Below are 19865 nucleotides of genomic sequence, written 5' to 3' on the forward strand. Positions count from 1 at the left end.
GCCCCCAGGCCCCAATAAAACCTTTGTCCTTTTGAAACTTGCTCTCTTTCCCTGGTATCTCACCGCTGCGTCGGTGCAGGTAGGGGATTGAGCTCGAGCTAGCTCAAATAAAGGCTCTTTGCTTTTGCATCGGACTCGGCTCCCTAGTGGTCTTTGGGGATCACGAATTCTGGGCATAACAACCACTCAAGTTGGTAAGGGGAACTCCAAAAAAAGCCCCCCGAAACAAAAAAAAATGCAGTCGACACACGTTTTCCCCCCATTTAAGAGGATATAAGAAATAAACGCAATTGCCTAAAAATTTATAAACACACACCAAACAAAAGCATAAAGAAAATTCAAATTATTCACCATCCCACCGCCCGCTGTTTCCTGTGGGCAATTTTTTTTTTTTCTGGAAATATGTGCAGGTATAAAGAAGACCGAGCTGGCTTTATGACCCTTTGTTCGCTTCTTTTATCAGACACATTCCTCAAATACTTTCCTTCGAACATAATGCCTTAAGTACTGAGCACAAATTTTATGATTTTTTTCTTTTTCAACGTGAAGGTTTCCCCCTCCTTGCTACCCAAGTACTGCCTGCTCATGGCAGAAAACTTGGAACACTGGAAAATATTCAATTGGATGCATGAGCCAGAATTTACTAACCGTCCTCCTATGCTACCTAATACAGACCTACCTCATGGTATTACATTTTTGCATCACTGTGTTTCACAAGATAACGGCTCTTTTAAAGATTGACGGGTTGGGGCGTCCCCGTATCAGGCGGGTGTACTGGCACCATTTTTTTTGCCAACAGCGCTTCCTCACTTTGTGTCTCTGTGTCACCTTTGGGTGATTCTCATCATGGTATATTTCAAAGGTTCTCAGTATTCTTATATTTGTTACGGGGATCGGTGATCAGTGCTTACTACTCGCGGAAAGCCCACATGATGGTTTGCGTCTTTTAGCAAGGTTTGTAAATGATGGTGTGTCCGTCGTTTTGTCAGACATAATGCCCTTGCACACACCCAACAGACTACAGTGTGGTATAAACATAACATTTACATGCACGGAGAAACCAAAAAATTCACGTGACCTGCTTTATTGCGATATCCGTTTACCACGGGGGTCTGGAACCAAACCCACAATGCCCCTGAGGCATGCCTGCCTAAGTGTCCCAGGTCTTTTTTTTCTTTTCTTTTTTTTTTTTTGTTTTTGTTATTGTAAATATTGCTTCGATTGATCGTTGTCTGATTGTCTTATTAGATCCTAAAAGTAGACTCTTAGAAGAGAAATCACTAGGCTGTATCTGTTCATCCCTATGGCGAAACTGCTCTCCAGGAGCTTTGTATTGACGTGGGGTCTCCCCAGCAGCCCCTCAAAACTGCACCTCAGGACCACCACGTCAATACTGAGGGTTACAGGGTTTCCTGGGGTTTCGTTTCGTTTCAGATTTTGAACCAAGAGACTCCATATTTTTTTTTCATATTCTGTTTTTATAGTCTAACTATTGCTAGTATACCTACTGGCTTTTTGTTTATTTACATTGTAACTTTCTTTCCCAAACTCTGCTCTAAGAGCGTCAGAGTTGATATTCTTGGGTTTTCAAGGAACACACTAGAAAAAGAGTCAGCAAACTCTTCCTGCAAACGCTAGAAAGTAAATATTTTGGATTTTGTAGGACACACGGTCCACATCTCTACTCAACTTTCAATGGCTTTCCAGCTATTGTGGCTTGGAAGCAGCCATAGACAAAATATAATCAGATGGGTGTGGCTGCATTCCAATGAAACCTCATTGACAAAAACGGGCAGCCAGCCTGCACACCGCAGCTTGTCTACCCCTGCCCTAGGCTATCCGCACACACAAGTGGCCTTATTTCCCACAATCCATTCTTTACTATTCTAATTTCTATTTTGTATCTTATTGCATTGGCTGGATACCCAGGAAAATGTTAATTAGTAACGATGACACAGAGCTTCCTTCTAACTATAACTGGGAGAGTTTCAGTACAATGTTACCTCGGCTGTTGGTTTCATCTAGATAATATTTACCTTGTAGCAGAAGCATTCCACTCCTACTTTTATGCGAGGCCTCTTCTTGTTTCCCTCAGTTAGAAATTTTTTTTTAATGTTTATTTATTTTTGAGAGAGACAGAGACAGAATGCAAGTGGGTTAGGGGCAGAGAGAGAGGGAGACACAGAATCGGAAGCAGGCTCCAGGCTCTGAGCTGTCAGCGCAGAGCCTGACGCGGGGCTCCAACCCACGAGCCGTGAGATCATGACCTGAGCCGAAGTCAGACGCTCAACCGACTGAGCCACCCAGGCGCCCCTCAGTTAGGAATTTTTAATTAATACTGTTGAATGAGATCATCATACGATTTTCCTCTTTGGACCTCTTGATGAATTATCCTATCTCCTGATCATAAACCATCATCACACTTCTGAGTTAAACAAAATTGTCAGCATGCTGTTTCAATCAGGACATATGGATCTAAAGTCTCACATTAGCTGGTCCTGGGGTTTCTGTTAATGTAGCATCTTCATCTGCGCCTGTTAAGGGGTATCATGTTAGTTTCATAAAACACCTGGAAAGAGTTCCATAGATTGGTATGCTCTGAGAAGTTTCTTTTTTTTTTTAATTTTTTTTCAACGTTTTTTATTTATTTTTGGGACAGAGAGAGACAGAGCATGAACGGGGGAGGGGCAGAGAGAGAGGGAGACACAGAATCGGAAACAGGCTCCAGGCTCCGAGCCGTCAGCCCAGAGCCTGACGCGGGGCTCGAACTCACGGACCGCGAGATCGTGACCTGGCTGAAGTCGGACGCTTAACCGACTGCGCCACCCAGGCACCCCAAGAGAAGTTTCTATATTACAGCAAATAGCTGCTCTTTCAGAATTTCAAATAACTCACCTGTAAAACTCTCTGGGTCTAGGGCCTTTTTGTGACATAATTTTTTTAAGGTTTTGACTTGCAATTTTTAGTCATTTTCCAAGGTTATTAGAATATTTAATTTTTTCCACTTCTAGAATCAGATGAAATTAAAACTTCCCTCTTCACCAAAAGCTTCAAGTTGAAGAATGCAACACTGTCCAGGAAATTCAACATGAAAATCTTCCTTCGACCCTAGTTTTCTGTCTCCTGCCTTACTTCTAATTATTTGTGATTTTCATCCTTAGATTTACAAGTTCAGCGATCTTGATTTCCCCTCCCCTACAATTTGTATTTTCACCTTTTTAAGTTGTTTCTTAACTTCCCAAATCACTGAAGGCTACTAACTTGCATCGACGCCCAGTGTTGGCGATATTCTACGAGTTCAAGGTATGTGATACTCTCATTTCCACTCTTGTCCAAATGGACTTTAATGAAAGTCTCTCCACGTCTGCTTCTCCCAAAAGGTATCAAAGTGATTGACTTTCAATCACCAGGAAGTTCTCTGCTCAAATGCTTGAGGTCAATTTTTAATCTTTACCATAGTCAGAAAACGTGTGGTCAGAAAACGAACCCTCCTTGGGGGCGCACGTGTTATGATTTTCTGTTGGGTCAAAAGACCAGTGAAATTCTTGGGTGAAAACCAAAGATAGACCCATGTCAGCAAGACTCAGAACACTTCCATCCAGGCACAAACGGGTCAGCTGACCAGGACGCTGGTGCCTCGTGAGTAACTACTGAGAAATGGGTGTCTGAACAATGGGAAACAAGGAAGGTTCTCATCAAATGAGCTGAATGTATACACAGTGGTTCCCCTTTACCCACAGTCTGGGCCCTCAGTGTCCACTGCCTACACACCCCACAGGCTCACACTGGTCCCCTGGTCACTGCTCAGGGACAAGTGCGCTCCTGGCGTTGTGAGCCCAGAGACCAGAGATGCCGCTCAACACCCCACCATGCACAGGGCGGGCCCCACAATGGACAGCGATCTGGCCCTAAATGTGAGTACATCTGAGCTTGAGAAACCTGGGTCTGGACCAAAGCCTCAAATTTCTAGGCCTTTCTTTTCAATATATTATATTCCAAGTGGCCACTAGAGGTCAGACCAGGGCCACACACCCATGCCCGAAAATAAACAAGGGAACCCACTGTGAGACAATGAAATCCCTCCACATGGCCCTGATCTGCCTTGCTAGCCTCCCCTCTGGTCTCCCCCTGCCCCCAAAGAGCCCGTGACTCATCCTGAGGCCCTGCCCTGCCCTGGCATCTCTCTGCCTGTCCTCAGTGGGGTTCTGTGATACGGCACACCTCTGCTCACGCCCGCAATCCTGCACTGTCACCCCAGATCAAAACGCTCTGTCTACACCGTAGATGTTGAGAAATTAACCTTTAGCAGGTGGATGCATGGAGGGGGATGTGTGGCATCTCAGAGGTACCCACAAATTACCCCCTCCCTCGTGTGTGTGTGTGTGTGTGTGTGTGTGTGTGTGTGTGTGTTTGTTGTTTTTTTTTTTTTTTAAGTAAACTCTGTGCCCAATGTGGGGTTTGAACTCCCGACCGGGAGATCAAGAGTCGCATGCTCTACGGCCTGAGCCAGCCAGGCGCCCCTTGGTTCTGTGTTTTAGTAAGAGTGTGTTAGTGAAGATTTTTTTTCCCGACATTCATGCCCAGATCCCATTTCGGGGTGAAGGCAGCTGACGTAAGGACTCATGAAGCCTCTGGTAAGGGCAGAGCAGACTGTCACATGCATCAAGCCACAGAAGCCCCTGGAGTCTCAAAGGCACACAGCATGCTTCCTGCCCTGTCTGGCCGGCTGGCCCTGCACCGAGAAGCTGCCAGTGGCCGAGCAGACATTCTGCAGGTGAGTCATACCTACTGTCCTCAGCACCAGGGCTTGAAAAGGATTTTCTGTGAAAACAAAACCAACCACTTTGAGGACAGACAGAACTCCTTCAGAGAGACCTCTTCCTTCCAACACTCTGGGAGCCACGCTTCCTCCGAGCAGACCGAGGGCGCCCTGCCCTTCGCCATGAACCACCCATCCCAACGCCCGAATCACATCTTCTCCAGCAGGTGCAGAGAACACAGAAGGGGGGGCGGGGGCAGGAATCAGAGAAAGTACCCGCCAGAGACCCGGCCAGCCAGGATCCCCCTCGGATGTCAAACTTGATCACATTTAAACATCACAGGTGACTCCGGCCATTGGCTCGAGCCCAGCAGCGTTTTGTTTTTAACCAGTAAAAGAGTAGCTGCCTCAATGCCTGGGCTGTGCCATGAAGCGCTCTTTTGGACTTGGGGTCACCGAGGAAAAACACAAGAAAGAATTTTTTTTTTTTAATGTCACATCTCGATGGTTCTGGGGACACATCTATTTGCGTGAGGAGCGACGGCAGGCATTTGAAAGGAGCCGTTTTAGAGTCTTCCTTTATCCCAGTGTCAGCGTTTTGGGGTTTCGATCCACTTTGGAAATGGCCCTGTGCCTCAGATATTTCTGGGCACCCCATCTGCCGAGGTCTGTAAGGGGAGTGAGGGAGGACGTGGCTCACAGCCTACGGTCGCTCACTGGCTGCCGTAACCTGGGGCAGAGGACTCTCCAGCTGAGAAACCCAGACTTTGGATCCAAAAAAGAGGAAGCGACTGGGGGCCCCTGGGTGGCTCCGTCGGTTGAGCGTCCGACTTCCATTCAGGTCATGATCTCACGGTGTGTGGGTTCAAGCCCCGCGTCGGACTCTGTGCTGACAACTCAGAACCTAGAACCTGCTTCCGATTCTGTGTGTGTCTCTCTCTCTGTCCCTCCCCCATTTGTGCTCTCTCTCTCTCTCTCAAAAATAAACGAAGTGACTGCAAAGAGTCACGAACCCATGATGCACGCAGCACTGCTGGTGTTAGGGGGGTGGAGGCAGGGATACTGTTTGTCATCCCCCAGCACACGGGATGGCCCCACGGCAAAGGAGGGGGCTGGCTCCAAATACCGAGAGTGTCAAGGCTGAGAAGCCTGGGTGACTCACATGCTCTCGCCGTCCTAGGAAATAGGAACCGTGATTATCTGCACTTGCCGGACAAGTAAGCCTGAGGCCTCGAAAGAAACGTGCCATGTACCTAAATGTCTCTGCAGGCAGCTGACTAGCCTCGAGTCATTTTCGCTGCAAACCCTCTCACATCGGATGGGATGTCAGTAAGTCCCTTCATTCACCGAAGGAAACCCAACCTTAAACAGGAGAAGCCTCCAGGTTTTGAAGATGCCGTAGAAATTTCCAGAAGGATGAGACAGCTGCATAGATGAACAAGGAGCACGGGCCTGGGGGGCCCTCCTCAGGGGTGTGCCTCAATAATCTAACGGAGCTCGTTTGAGAAGTCAGATGGCAGCCCACGGGTGGGACGAAGGGTTTGGGCCATGTCGGGGAGCAAATGCTGAAGGTTTTTTTGTTTTTGTTTTTTTTTAACTTTTCCCCGTTTGGGGTGATTATTCCTGAAAAGGCTTCTCCTGAATCTCCCCCTTTACCTGCCCACCCTCTGGGTGCCCACTTCATCTTGTTCCCCAGGGAATGACCCCCAACACCAAGCCAATGAAAAGTCCTGACCTGGGCACGAAAACCACATTGTGCAGGTAATCCTCGAACGTCTTCCTGAAAGAGGACTCCTCCAGCTCCTTCAGGATCTGAGAGTCGGTTTTGGGACACGAGCAGCACTCGCCAGCGGACTCCTCGTACTCACTCTGATTGTGCTTCTGGGAGCCCTCGGACTCGAACGGCGGGGACCAGGTCCGGGAAGGCAGCTTCAACCCTAGAGACGGGCAGAGCAGGTGGCCTGAGATCTCTCCCTGCCTGACCCCACAACACACACACAGCAAAGGGGGGTCTTCTCACAGGGGCTGGGCACAACGGGGCAGCTGTGCAGGTCCGTGTGTTCCAGAAACCGTGAGACACCATAATCCCATCGGGCTGGAGACCGTAAGGTAACTAGGCATGACCCTGCCTCATGGAACTTACAATCTAGTGCATGTGGATGGAGGGATCCACAATAAACTAATAAATACGTATGCCATGAATCAGCTGGCAGGGTAAAAGGACACAGGATGCCTGGGGGTGCTGCTTTTCATGAGGTGGTCTCAGAGAAAGCGACCGCTGAGCAGTCCCAAACTAAGTAAAGGAGTGAGCTATGCACATACCTTGGTGCAAACAGTTCAGATGGTGCAAAAAGCAAGTGCAAAGGCCCTGTGGTAGGAATTTCCTTGGCATGCCGAAAGACAGCCCCCCCCCACCTGCTTGCATTGTTTCTCTCTCTCAAAAATAAATAAAAGCATTTTTTAAAAATTTAAAAAAAATAAGCACAGAAAAAGGAATCAGAAAAAAAAGAAAGAAAGAAAGAACACCAACTGCTGGAAGGTAGTGTCCTAAAAACACAAAGTTGCTTTTTTTTTTTTAATTTTTTTTGGAAATTTATTTATTTTTGAGAGAGAGAGAGAGAGAGAGAGAGCATGAGCAGGCAAGGGGCAAAAAGAGAGGGAGACACAGAATCCGAAGCAGGTTCCAGGCTCTGAGCTGTCAGCACCGCGCCCGACGCAGGGCTCGAACCCACGGACCGCAAGATCACGACTGGGACTGAAGTTGAATCCTTAACCTACTAAGTCACCCAGGTGCCCCCAAAGTTGCTAAGTGCCACCCTGGCTGTGTCTTGACCCGAGTCCGGTCCCAGGGGTGCCTGCCATCCATCGTGTGGGCACAGCCACACTTCTGATGCAACCAGGCACATAAAAGCTACTTTCTCCAGGCACAATCCACGAAGGGCCCTGGGCTTCACTATCCTGCAGCCAGCCCTGGTGCCTGCAGCCTCCCAGGAGCTCCTGAGCATTTTTCTTCTCCCCCTGAATGCGTCCTGGAGACAATGGGCTCCAAGTACCTTCCCGTGAATGCTGAGTATCCACTCGGAAGCCCAAGTATTTATACAGCTGTGAAAGCCTACAAGGGACTCTTAAAAATACTTGGGACGTGTATTAATAGACACGGACTAACCTGGCTGGGTTAACCATTAAAGGGACTGGTAATGGCATTATAAATGGAAGAGAAAGGTAGGATTTCCTGAGTGAGGGAGGCTGCTGAGAATTTTCTGGAGAGGAAAGGACCTTTCATGAGGTCAGACACAGCTCCTCACCCCCCCGTTACCCTTTCTGGCACCCACGGCAGGGCACTTAGCGCCACGTGGTTTTTCTCTGACTACGCAGTAAAAGTATGGGTGACGGGGCACCTAGGGACAGTCCCGTCCACAGAGACGGGAAGCAGATGGTGGGAGCCAGGGGCTGGGGGAGTCAGCGCTTCACGGGGACAGAGTTTGGGGAGATGAGAGAGTTCTAGAGCTGGATGGTCACGATGGTCACCCAACAGTGCGAATGGGCTTTAATGCCACGGACCTGGACAGTTAGAAATGGCTAAGATGGTCCATTTTATGTTATATATACTTTACCATAATTTTTGAAAATGCAGTTGAGGGCGCCTGGGTGGCTCAGTCGGTTAAGCATCTGACTTGGGCTCAGGTCATGATCTTACGGTTTGCGGGTTCTACCCCCACGCTGGGTAGAGCTCGAGCCTCACTTCAGGCGAGTCCCACTTCTCTCTCTCCGCCCCTCGCTCACTTGCGCCCTCCCCTCCCCCCCAAATAAAAACGTAGTCGATAACACTGCAGTGTATAACTAAAATATGCTAGGGGAACAGAACTTAAATGTTCTCAGACACACAGACAAAAAAGATAAAAATAGGAGGTAATGGATGTATTAACTAACTACCTGGGAAAAATCCCTTTACAGCATGTATGTGTATCAAAATCATCCCAATGGACACTTTCACTACCTTCTGATTTTACCTTTAAATATCTTACAACTCAAACATACCTCAATAAAGCCGAGTGGGAGGGAAAAACATAGCTGATATTAATAGGAAACCAGGACTGGTCACAGTTAGCAAGCTTACTTATTGTGTGTATTTTTTTAATTGTGGTAAAATACACATAACATAAAACTTACCATCTTAGTCATTTTTAAAAACGTACAGCTCAGGGGCATTAAGCACATTCACACTGGCATGCTCCCACCCCCACCATCCACCGCCAGAACCTTCCATCTTCCCCAAACTGAAACTCTGTCCCCATGAAACAGGGATTTCCCTGTCCCCTCCCCCACCCCTGGGGCCCACGATCTACTCTCTGTCTCCATGGATGGGACTCCTCTAGGGACCTCCAATGAGTGGAATCATACAAAATCTGCTCCTTAGTAAGTTTATTTTTAATTACATAAACTTTGTGATCATTACAAATTAAGCCATTTTTTTAATGTTTATTTATTTTTGAGACAGAGAGAGAGAGAGAGACAGAGCATGAGTAGGGGAGGGGCAGAGAGAGAGGGAGACACAGAATCCAAAGCAGGCTCCGGGCTCCGAGCTGTCAGCACAGAGTCCGACACGGGGCTTGAACCTGTGAACCGTGAGATCACGACCTGGGCCGAAGTGCACGCTTAACTGGCTGAGCCACCCAGGCCCCCCAAGCCATGTTTAAATAGCCACATTGTTGGGGCGCCTGGGTGGCTCAGTCGGTTAAGCCTCCGACTTCGGCTCAGGTCACAATCTCCCGGTCCGTGAGTTCGAGCCCTGCATCGGGCTCTGGGCTGATGGCTCGGAGCCTGGAGCCTGCTTCTAATTCTGTGTCTCCCTCTCTCTCTGCCCCTCCCCCGTTCATGCTCTGTCTCTCTCTGTCCCAAAAATAAATAAACGTTAAAAAAAAACTTTTTTTTAAAATAAATAGCCACATTGTAATGACAGATTTAGACTTCCAGAATAAAAGTGGTTACCCTTTAAAAAAAAAAAAAAAGAAAGAAAGAAAAAGCAAAGAGAGTATTAGGGGCCACTGCCGGTGGTGGTTCAAGCTGGTGGTTTCGGTTACTCGAATGCAGGGCCAAGAGCTCACAGCTAAGCCGAGGAATGTGCTTGCTCTCGAGTTATATAAAGCATGGAAGGAGATAAATCACGTTTGCAACCCTCAGCTCAGGCGGGGAATGAGGTCACAGGCATACATATAGCACATGATCTTAGAGCTGGGACAGCTCCCGGAGATCATCTGGCATCCTGCCCCTTGTCCCAAAAAGGAGGCAGCCAGAAGCAAGCTCAGTGACTTGCCCAAAGCCCTACAGCCGGAGCGAGAGGTCCAGCCGAGAGCAGCCCGGGGGCTCAGGGCCTCGGCCAGGCCTCACCAGCCGTCCCTGAGCCTCTGCCCCCGAGGTCAATCACTGAGGAAATCACTAACTTAAAACAATCTAGAGAAAAATAAATACAGACAAACATAAAAACAAACTGACCAAAAAAAAAAAAAAAAAAAAAAAACAAAACTAATGGGGGAAAATGACATCTATTTCTCCAGATATAGATGGAGATATATAGATATCTATATAGATATCTATATATAGATACATATAGAGATACATATAGAGATATATATAGAGATATATATAGAGATATATATAGAGATATATATAGAGATATATATATAGATATATAGATATATAGGGTTTTTTGCTTTGTTTTGTTTTTAAATCCAATTTTAATTAAAATTCTAAGCTAATTTGGGGCGCCTGGGTGGCTCAGTCAGTTAAGCATCCAACTTCTGCTCAGGTCATGATCTCGTGCTTCATGGGTTCAAGCCCCACATCGGGCTCTGTGCTGACAGCTCAGAGCCTGGATCCTGCTTAGGATTCTGTGTCTCCCTCTCTCTCTGCCCCCAACCCACTCACATTCTGTCTCTGTCTCTCTCAAAAATAAATAAACATTAAAAAAAAATTTGCAAAAGTAAAATGTTAAGGGGGCGCCTGGGTAGTTCAGTCAGTTAAGCATCTGGCTTCGGCTCAGGTCATGATCTCTCAGTCTGTGGGTTCGAGCCCTGTGTCAGGCTCTTTGCTGACAGCTCAGAGCCCAGATCCTGCTAAGGATTCTGTGTCTCCCTCTCTTTCTGCCCTTCCCCTGTGCACGCTCTGTCTCTTCTCTCTCTCTCTCTCTCTCTCTCTCTCTCTCAAAAATAAGTAAAAACATTAAAAAAAATTTTTTTTTAATTTTAAACTAATTTATACCAACTAGTTTGAAGCGCAAATAATTTCCTATTTTTCTACAAATGGATGAAGCCTGTTAAGTAAACAAGATTACAGACTGAGGGGGGACATCATCACTAGTATAAATTTTTAATGGAAAGCACAGAAGAGAACAGATTGCCACTCCTTGCTGTCTCCAGTCCTTAAAACGTAAAGGTCGAAATCCAGGGGCTAGAACTCTTCCCTGACTTTGTCAAGAGCCTCTCCATTCCTAGCTCAGCGCAAAAACCCAGCGGGTTAACACAGCCGCATCCCCACAGGGAAAAGGGGGGGGGAGGAGAAAATTCCAGAAGGAAATGGTGGCAAGGCATAAGAGCTATCTGGTTTTGACGTGAGTCTCCAGGGTGTCATCAGGTTGAGAAACGTGTGTGCACATTCTTGTATGAGAGGCTGTGGAGTGTGTGAGCGTGCACACACACCCACACGTACCCTGGGAAAACCAGGATGTGGGGAGACGTTTCCCTCGAAGCGCGACAAAGCAGACCGTCCGCTCCCACACACCCCGCCCGCACTCACCTTTGAGGCAATAATCCAACTCATATAGCTCGCTGTCCTCCGCCTGCCTCTCCCAGAACACCAGGTAGTGCGTGATGTTGCCGTTGGGGTCCGAGGGAGGCTTCCACTTCAGAATGATCTGAGAGGAGGAATTCGAAACCGAGATAGGATCCAGGGGGACGGAAGGGTCTGCAAAGGAGAAAGGAGGCAGGTCCACCTTGAGCAGGAGGCGACTGCCTGTCGGGCGGGCACAAGGAGGACACACGTGTTGGAGAAGTCACGCGGCTTTTCGCCGCAGTGATGACTGAACTCAGAGGACGCTGGAGGCCTGTCGACGTTCACCCGGCAAGCACACTTGTCCACTCATACCACACATCACGTTGCCATTCATTCATTTACGCAACAGGCATTTATGGGGCTCCAGCCGGGCTCCAAGCTGTGTCCTGGGCACTGGGAAGACGCTGGGGAAAAGGAAGATAGCGGGAAGAGACAAATAAACTCACGTTTTTCTGGTTAACGTGCGCCCCAAATGGAACCCAGCCGTGGGCCAACCGTCAGCACTTGGATCCCAGTCGTCCTCATCACTGGAGTGGCGACTCATCTAAGAGTCCCCCAAAATGCACTACCTTTGGGCCCCACAAAACCTACCCCTCAGCAATGCAGGTGGCTGATCCCTCAGTGGGGGGGTGGGCTGGGGGCAGGGGAGACTCAAGGCAGAGGAAGCTAGAAGTTTCCAGAAACTGTTAAGTCATTTGGTATCATTGGAGGACACAAGATGAGGGGCACCAGCCAAAAAGGCCGGGGCTGGCTCATGAAGTTTGGGCTGTGTCCCCTGGGACAGGGCTTCTCACCCCCAGTACTATGGACATTTGGGGCCACATAATTCTCTGTTGTTGCTGTGCAGGATGTAGGGAAAGCATCGCTGGCCTCCACCCACAGCCCCACGTCCACCGTCACGACAACCAAAACTGTCTCCAGGCATCACCAAGCATCCTGGGGCGGCAGTGGGGGGCGGGGGGCGAATCACCCCGGGCTGAGAACCCCCACAACAGGAGAAGGACTTGGGCTTTACGAAAATACAACTAAATCGCTAGGAAATACTCCAGCCCGCCCCACCTACCCCCCACCGCCCCAGAATGGAAGGGGAAGGGACACAGCGATGAAGTAAAAATGGCAAAACACTGTAATTGTCGAAGCTGGGAAATGGTTCATGGGGCTCATTTTTCTTCTACTTTGGTGAATATTTGAAAGTTTTCCATAATGGGAAGAATGTGTATACATATATATATACACCCTTCAAGTGACTTGTTGCTACTGTCTTGTCTTTTGAAATTATAAACCCCGGCACCCGGCTCTTTTAAGAAGCCAATAAACACAGGGCGCCTGGGTGGCTCAGTCGGTTCAGCGTCCGACTCTTGGTTTCAGCTCAGGTCATGATCTCACAGGTGGTGAGTTCGAGCTCCGCATCAGACTCTTGGCCGTCAGCACAGATCACGTGTCCTCTCTCTCTCTCTCTGCCCCTCTCCCGCTCATTCTTTCTCTCTCTCTCTCAAAAATATGTGAATATCTAATAAATAAATTAATTAAACTTTTTAAAAAAGAAGCCCACTTCTTCCATCACCGTGTCAACCTGTTAAAGGCAAGATTTCCAACGCATATGACAAACACTTACTGGTGGCATCGGTCTGGACATAGATGATGTCACTCTTGGCCCCATACGTGCGGCGCTCATCAGAAAAGGTGACCAAGGTCTTGACAAAGATGGCATACTGGGTCCAGGGCTTGAGACCCCGCATCAGCCACCCTGGGTGGTTCTGCGACTTGGGGTCATTGGACCTCAGAGGCGGGTCAATGTCCACCACCGTCCAGCTGTTGGAGCCACACGCGTCCTGCCCGTCGAACTCGGTCACATTCTGATAAGGGCTTTCAAGACAAAGCAGGACAAGACGGTTATCATTTCTTGACTATCGCTCTGAGCACGGAGAGACGCGGCGGGAACAGTGACGTCCTATAAGGTTGCGTCCTGTTCATCGACAATCTTATGCCACAAGGAAAAATGACTCAGGTCCCAAAGAGAAGGGACCACTTACTTCCCTTATAGCTCATTTTCCAATTAACAGTTGATGGCTTATTGATAAGACTGTAAGAGAGACTACTTCTCGGCACACATTTTGACACATGATACATCTTCAGGGACGGAATCATGATTAATATGAATACGATCACCACTTCCTTTTCTCCCTTTAAAATTCAGGACAGGGGCACCTGGGTGGCTCAGTCGGTTAAGCAGCCGACTTCAGCTCAGGTCATGATCTCGCGGTCTGTGGGTTCGAGCCCCGCGTCGGGCTCTGTGCTGACCGCTCAGAGCCTGGAGCCTGTTTCGGATTCTGTGTCTCCCTCTCTCTCTGACCCTCCCCATTCATGCTCTGTCTCTCTCTGTCTCAAAAATAAATAAACGTTAAAAAAAAAAAAAGAAAAATAAAAAAATTAAAAAATAAAATTTCAGGACAGTCAGGGGCACACCTGGCTGGCTCCCCTCGGTCAGTGGAGAAAGAAACTCTTGATCTAAGGGTTGTAAGTTCAAACCCCACATTGGGTATGGAGATTACTTAAAAATAAAATCTTTAGGGGCACCTGGATGGCTCAGTCGGTTAAGCATCTGATCTGAGCCGTCAGGTCATGATCTCATGGTACGTGAGTTCAAGTCCCACATAGGACTCCACACGGGCAAAGTGCAGCCTGCTTGGGATTCTCTTTCTCTCCCTTTCTCTGCCCCTTCCCCATATGTTCTTTCTCTCTCCCTCCCTCAAAAATAAATAAGTAAACTTTAAAAGAAAATAACATCTTAAAAAAAAAAATTTTTTTTTCAGCACAGTCGTATACAGTGGACCCTTGAACAATACAGGCTAAACTGCATGGACCCACCTACATGCAGATTCTTTACAGCACAGGACTATAAATGCATTTTCTCTTCCTTATGATTTTCCTAATAGCATTTTCTTTTCTCTAGCTTACTTTATCGTGAGAATACAGTCTGTAATACATATACAAAATACGTCTTAATTGACGGTTTACGTTATTGGTAAGCCTACCATCTGGTCAATAGGAGGCTCTTACTAGTAGCTAAGCGTTTGGGGAGTCAAAAGGTACACATGGATTTTTGACTACATGGGTGGCAGGGAGGTCAGCACCCCTCACCCCTGCATTGTTCAAGGGTCAACTATGCTTAAAATGACCAGGTGTTGTTTAATGGGGACAGAGTTTCAGTTTGGGAAGACAAGAAATTTCTAGAAATTTCTAGACAGTTGCATAATACTGTGAATGGATTTAATGCCACTGAGCTGTATGTACACTTAGACATAATTAAGCGGTCAATTTTATATTATGTATGCTTTACCACAATTCTTTAAATGTTGGGGAAAATGCCAAATAGATTTAAAAAATAAATTTTTAAACACCCATGGAGTAGACTGAGCAAATTCTGTTAAGGATATATCTTGGTGAGATGTACGTCTATGCGGCCAAATGGAATATTGCTGTAGGAAACTGGCCAATCTGGACCTTCAAATGAAACCTGTTTCAATTCCTGGTTTTGACAGATGGAGATGTTAGCAACTTCACACGCCATCAACTTGTGAGATGGTCTAAAGGAACCTATGATGGTTATTCCAGAAGGAGGAGAGAGATCGAGGAATCTCAGAGGGGAACATCTGAACACACACACCACCGGCACACCTCTTAACCTTTCAACTTACGCCTCTTTGTAGAAGAGCATGAAGCCAAGGAGGTCTCGGAAGTCAGGGGGCCAGTACGGCTCCCATTTCAGCAAGATCTTGTCGTAAGATGTCCGAATGTAAGAAAATTTAAGTAGTTCATTTTCACCTAGGAAAGTTTAAAAACAACAGCAGTATCAGTACTAAAAACTTGTTTCAGCCCAAAGCAGGTGATCCTACATTTCCAAGAGCGTCCATGAGGAAGGAGATGTCAACCCGCTGTTCCCTTGATGGGTCTCATTCCCATGTGCCTTCTCCCAGTGTTTAGAGGCAAGAACTGGTCGTGCAAGGTGACCCCTACCATCCCTACCACAAGCCAGCGACTTGGCCAGATGCTTAATTGAGTACCAGCATCAGCACCAAACTAAGGACAACCGGCCAACAGTTACTGGGAAAAGTGATTTTCCGGACACAATTCTGTCACACATGTGGACCTGCAAGCCTTCCGTGTCCGAAGACATAACTCCAGGGCAAATGCACACATGCCACATAAGTTTAGAGAGCACGCAGATCTTGGAGAGACCATGCCTTGGAAAGACTAATTCCCTCTGCCTGCGATGCAAGCCCTCCCGTAACCTCCACCCCAACCTTGCTCCCCTCACATTCTGATTCCCACATTCTGCCACAAGGAACCAACTGCATAGGTGGGTATTAGTGGAAACCTTGGCACTTCAATGCTCAGACATTCCTTCAAGAAAGCACCTGTCGGAGGAGAGTAGTCGCCTAACACCCTCCAGCTATAACAACTGCAGGGTCTGCTATAGCATTTGAGCCGAGGCCATATATAAGGAGGTATCATCATTCATTCATTCATTCATTCATTCATTCATTCAATGCCTATGTGGCATCTTCCAGTATCAGGCACTGTATCTCTGCAGTCAAGAGAGAAGATGCACCCGTCCTCACAAAGCCTATAACACACAGAGTTGTTCTAGCTCACTGGGGGCAGTGGCACGCCCCCTGGAGGCCACCGCCATGTTGAAGGGGGAGGGAAGCCATGCTATCTGGCCCACGGGCTGGAAGGACCAGGGCATCACCACTCACAAGACGCCTGGTCCCCATTGGTCTTCAGGGCAATGTCGTTCCGCTCCTGGCGCCCCTTGGTTCCTGAAACCTCCTCCATCTTGTGAATTTCCGACAAGCAGAGTTTGGGATTATAGTGGAAGAAGAGTTTCCCCTGAGTGATGGTGAGGTTGTGTTTGCTCCAGTCCCATAGCTGCCTCAGGTTCTGGTTGTCCAAGGCATAGAAAGAGTAGTTCCTATGGAAACACACACAAACCCAGTCATACATGGGTTTGTCACCTCCAACGCCAAGGCTGGGGGGCCATGGCTGGAGCTGATCGTGTTCGGTGCTACGTCCCCAGTCCTTAGCACTTGCCTGGCACGTGCCCATTAAGTGTTAAGTGAAGGGTGGGAGGAAGGGGAGGGTGAGGAAGTCTCCGTGGCCAGGAAGGTGTCTGTGCTCAGTCGTGTGGGGGAGGAGGGTAAGCGATGGGCTGAGATACGGTTTTGCAGAGGAGAAGAAAGGAAGACACAGCGGCACCTGAGGTGGACCCAGGGAAGAGAACAATAGCCTCTCTGGCCAACAGGTGACAGGCCACAAGGCTACAGTGGGCCCAACCCTCTAGCACTCGGCATTCCAGAACACAACCAAGAACACTTAACCTTCCTCAGCAAAGGAAGGTTCTAGAACAGTTCACTAACTGGGTTAGATCTGTGCCTTAGAAGATCAGTGGGCCACCAGCACATGACAGATGGGAAAAGGGAAGCATCTGGACCTGTGCTGTCAAGACAGAAGTCGCTAGTCACATCTGGCTACTGAGCATCTGAAACGTGGCCATTCGGACTGTACCGGAAGCAAAAAACACAGACTTTAAAGACTTCACGTGCAAAGAAAGGATGTAAAAAATCTTGTTTATCATTGTCCTGTATTGAGTCCACATCAAAATAACATTTCAGATGGAATGCGTTAAGTAAAATGCACTACTGGGGCTCCTGGGTGGCTCAGTCAGTTGGGCGTCCAACTTCAGCTCAGGTCATGATCTCACGGTTCGTGGGTTCAAACCCTGTGTCGGGCTCTGTGCTGACAGCTCAGGGCCTGAAGCCTGCTTCTGATTCCGTGCCTCCCTCTCTCTCTGTCCCTTGCCCACTCACATACTCTCCCTCTCTCTCTCAAAAATAAATAAACATTAAAAAAAAAAGTAAAATGCACTACTAAAATTCACTTCACCTCTCTTAAAGTTTTCACACAGTGGCTACTAGAACATTTAAAGTCACACATGCAACTTGTATCATATATCTGCTGGACAGCACTGGTCTGATGCTAGGATGCCCAGCTAGGAAGTCATTGGTACAATCCAAATGAAAGGTCTGAGCCTCAGCAAAAAGGCAGTTTTATGGCAGAAAAACCAGAGTGAGCTGGTAAGTGATTCAAGAAGGTAGTCTCAACAGTTCCGTGATGGGGCGCCTGGGTGGCTCAGTCGGTTGAGCATCCGACTTCGGCTCAGGTCATGATCTCACAGTCTGTGAGTTCGAGCCCCGCGTCGGGCTCTGTGCTGACGGCTCAGAGCCTGGAGCCTGCTTCTGGTTCTGTGTCTCCCTCTCTCTCTGCCCTTCCCTCACTCATGCTGTCTCTCTCTGTCTCAGAAATAAATAAACATTAAACAAAAAAAAATTTTTTTTAATTAAAAAAAAATAAATAAACAGTTCAGTGAGTTGGCTTCTCAAAAAGCCATTCACAGCCCCCTTTCCCCGGCATTCACTTATCCAGCCTCCCTCGCAACTGACAGTAGCCAGGTGACCCAAGGAGACAAAAGCAGGAATCAGTGTTGGGGGCGAGAGCGTGGGAGGCTCCAGGCAGGTTGTTTTAAGGAGACAGTCAGTTGGCCTGGGCCTTTGTCCTTCCCCCTTTCCTCGTCAGTTCCACAGCCATGAGGCTGGGGGTGAGGCAGCCATCTTGTGACCATGAGGGGCACAAAGATGCACAGAACCTTCCTGTTGGGACAGCTTCCTCAGGCTTCTCGCTCATCAGTCCATCTCTACCTGCACGAAACACAGCTAGTCTGGCTTTCTGTTGTTTTACTGACCTAAATAGAGTCAGCAGACCTGGAGGGGGGTGGATCTGAGAGATGAGAAATTGACAGCTGCGGCAAGGAGAGGAGTTCCATTTTGTACATGTTGCGTTTGAGGTTTCTGGGGGTCAGCCAGCTAGAGGCGGGCTTGAGGGTAAGCCAGGGCTGGGGGTCTCAGCACAAGCAGAAGATTGCTAGAGACACGGCCGAGGCTGGGAGCCCGGAACACCAACTCCCAAAGGCAGGCGGAGAAAGGGAGGGAGATAAGGAGGCAGGGAGCGTGTCCCCAAGTAGTAGAATCCTATGGGCCACCGATGAGAATTTCAGCAAGAAAGGAGCAGGTGCAGCCAATGTCAGAGGGGACCAAGAAGTGAGAAGGCACAGGACACAGAAATCACAGGGCCCTGGTCAAGCCTGCATTCCAACTCATAACGAAGCCCAGACAGCACCCTTGGAGGGCACAAAGTTTGAGCTGGAACGCCATTTCCCAAGAGTGACTGTATCATTTTCCTCAGCTGGATCTCTGGACAGGTTCTGGCACATTCTTTCTTCTCCAGGCTTCTCCGGATACTTTCTCCTAACAGATTCTTTGGGGGCTTTAAAACCCCCTAAGTTATATCCCTATACCTACAGTTAATAATACCGTATCACATACTTAAAAGCTGCCAAGAGAGTAGATGTTAAAAAAGTTCTCATCATAAGAAAAAAAGCTTGTAACTGTACGTGATGGTGGCTGTTAACTAAATTTGTGAAGATCATTTTGCAATATATACAAATATAGAATCATCTTATACACCTGAAACTAATATATCAATTATATACCTCAGTTCCGAAAAAAAACTGTTTTTCTTCCCCTTCAGTTTTATTGAGATATAACAGACTTATAACGCTGTTAGTTTCAGGCAGACAACATAATGATTTGATACTTGTAAATATTATGAAACGATCACATAGTAAGTTCACATCCATCATCTCACAGGCTTTAAACAAAACTGTTTCTTTTTTTAAATTTTTTTTTTCAACGTTTATTTATTTTTGGGCCAGAGAGAGACAGAGCATGCACGGGGGAGGGGCAGAGAGAGAGGGAGACACAGAATCGGAAACAGGCTCCAGGCTCTGAGCCGGCAGCCCAGAGCCCGACGCGGGGCTCGAACCCACGGACGGCGAGATGGTGACCTGGCTGAAGTCGGACGCTTAACCGACTGCGCCACCCAGGCGCCCCTAAACAAAACTGTTTCTTATGACGGGAACTTTTTAAAGATTTTCTCTCTCAGCAACTTTCAAATATAGAGTACAGTGTTGTTCATTACAGTCACCGTGCGGTACATTACGGCCCCAGGATTTATTTATGTTACAACCGGAAGTTTGTACCTTTAGACCACCCGTCCCCTCACCCCCTTCTCCCCGTCTCTGACGTCCACCAATCTGTCTCTATAAGCTTGGTTTTGTTCTGTTTTGGGAATTCCTTATAGAAGAGAGATCCTATAGCAT

General features: G+C 47.8%; 1 protein-coding gene across 5 annotated transcripts in view; it reads right to left on the bottom strand.

Annotated features, from left to right (window-relative positions):
* INSR (insulin receptor) overlaps positions 1-19865 on the bottom strand; it is a 139711-nt gene that overhangs the window by 28305 nt on the left and 91541 nt on the right. For 3 of the 5 annotated variants that reach the window (XM_053219932.1, XM_027050114.2, XM_027050113.2), the window contains exons 6-11: positions 16348-16562; positions 15286-15412; positions 13203-13453; positions 11552-11719; positions 6495-6696; positions 4786-4821 (exon numbers count right to left, since the gene is read on the bottom strand). In XM_053219932.1, the coding sequence (XP_053075907.1) occupies positions 4786-4821; positions 6495-6696; positions 11552-11719; positions 13203-13453; positions 15286-15412; positions 16348-16562 (999 nt within the window). The remainder of the gene's footprint in view (positions 1-4785; positions 4822-6494; positions 6697-11551; positions 11720-13202; positions 13454-15285; positions 15413-16347; positions 16563-19865) is intronic. The other 2 variants (XM_027050116.2, XM_027050115.2) reach the window with 1 other exon arrangement.

Source organism: Acinonyx jubatus, chromosome A2, assembly GCF_027475565.1.
Source record: "Acinonyx jubatus isolate Ajub_Pintada_27869175 chromosome A2, VMU_Ajub_asm_v1.0, whole genome shotgun sequence".
Lineage (NCBI taxonomy): Eukaryota > Metazoa > Chordata > Mammalia > Carnivora > Felidae > Acinonyx > Acinonyx jubatus.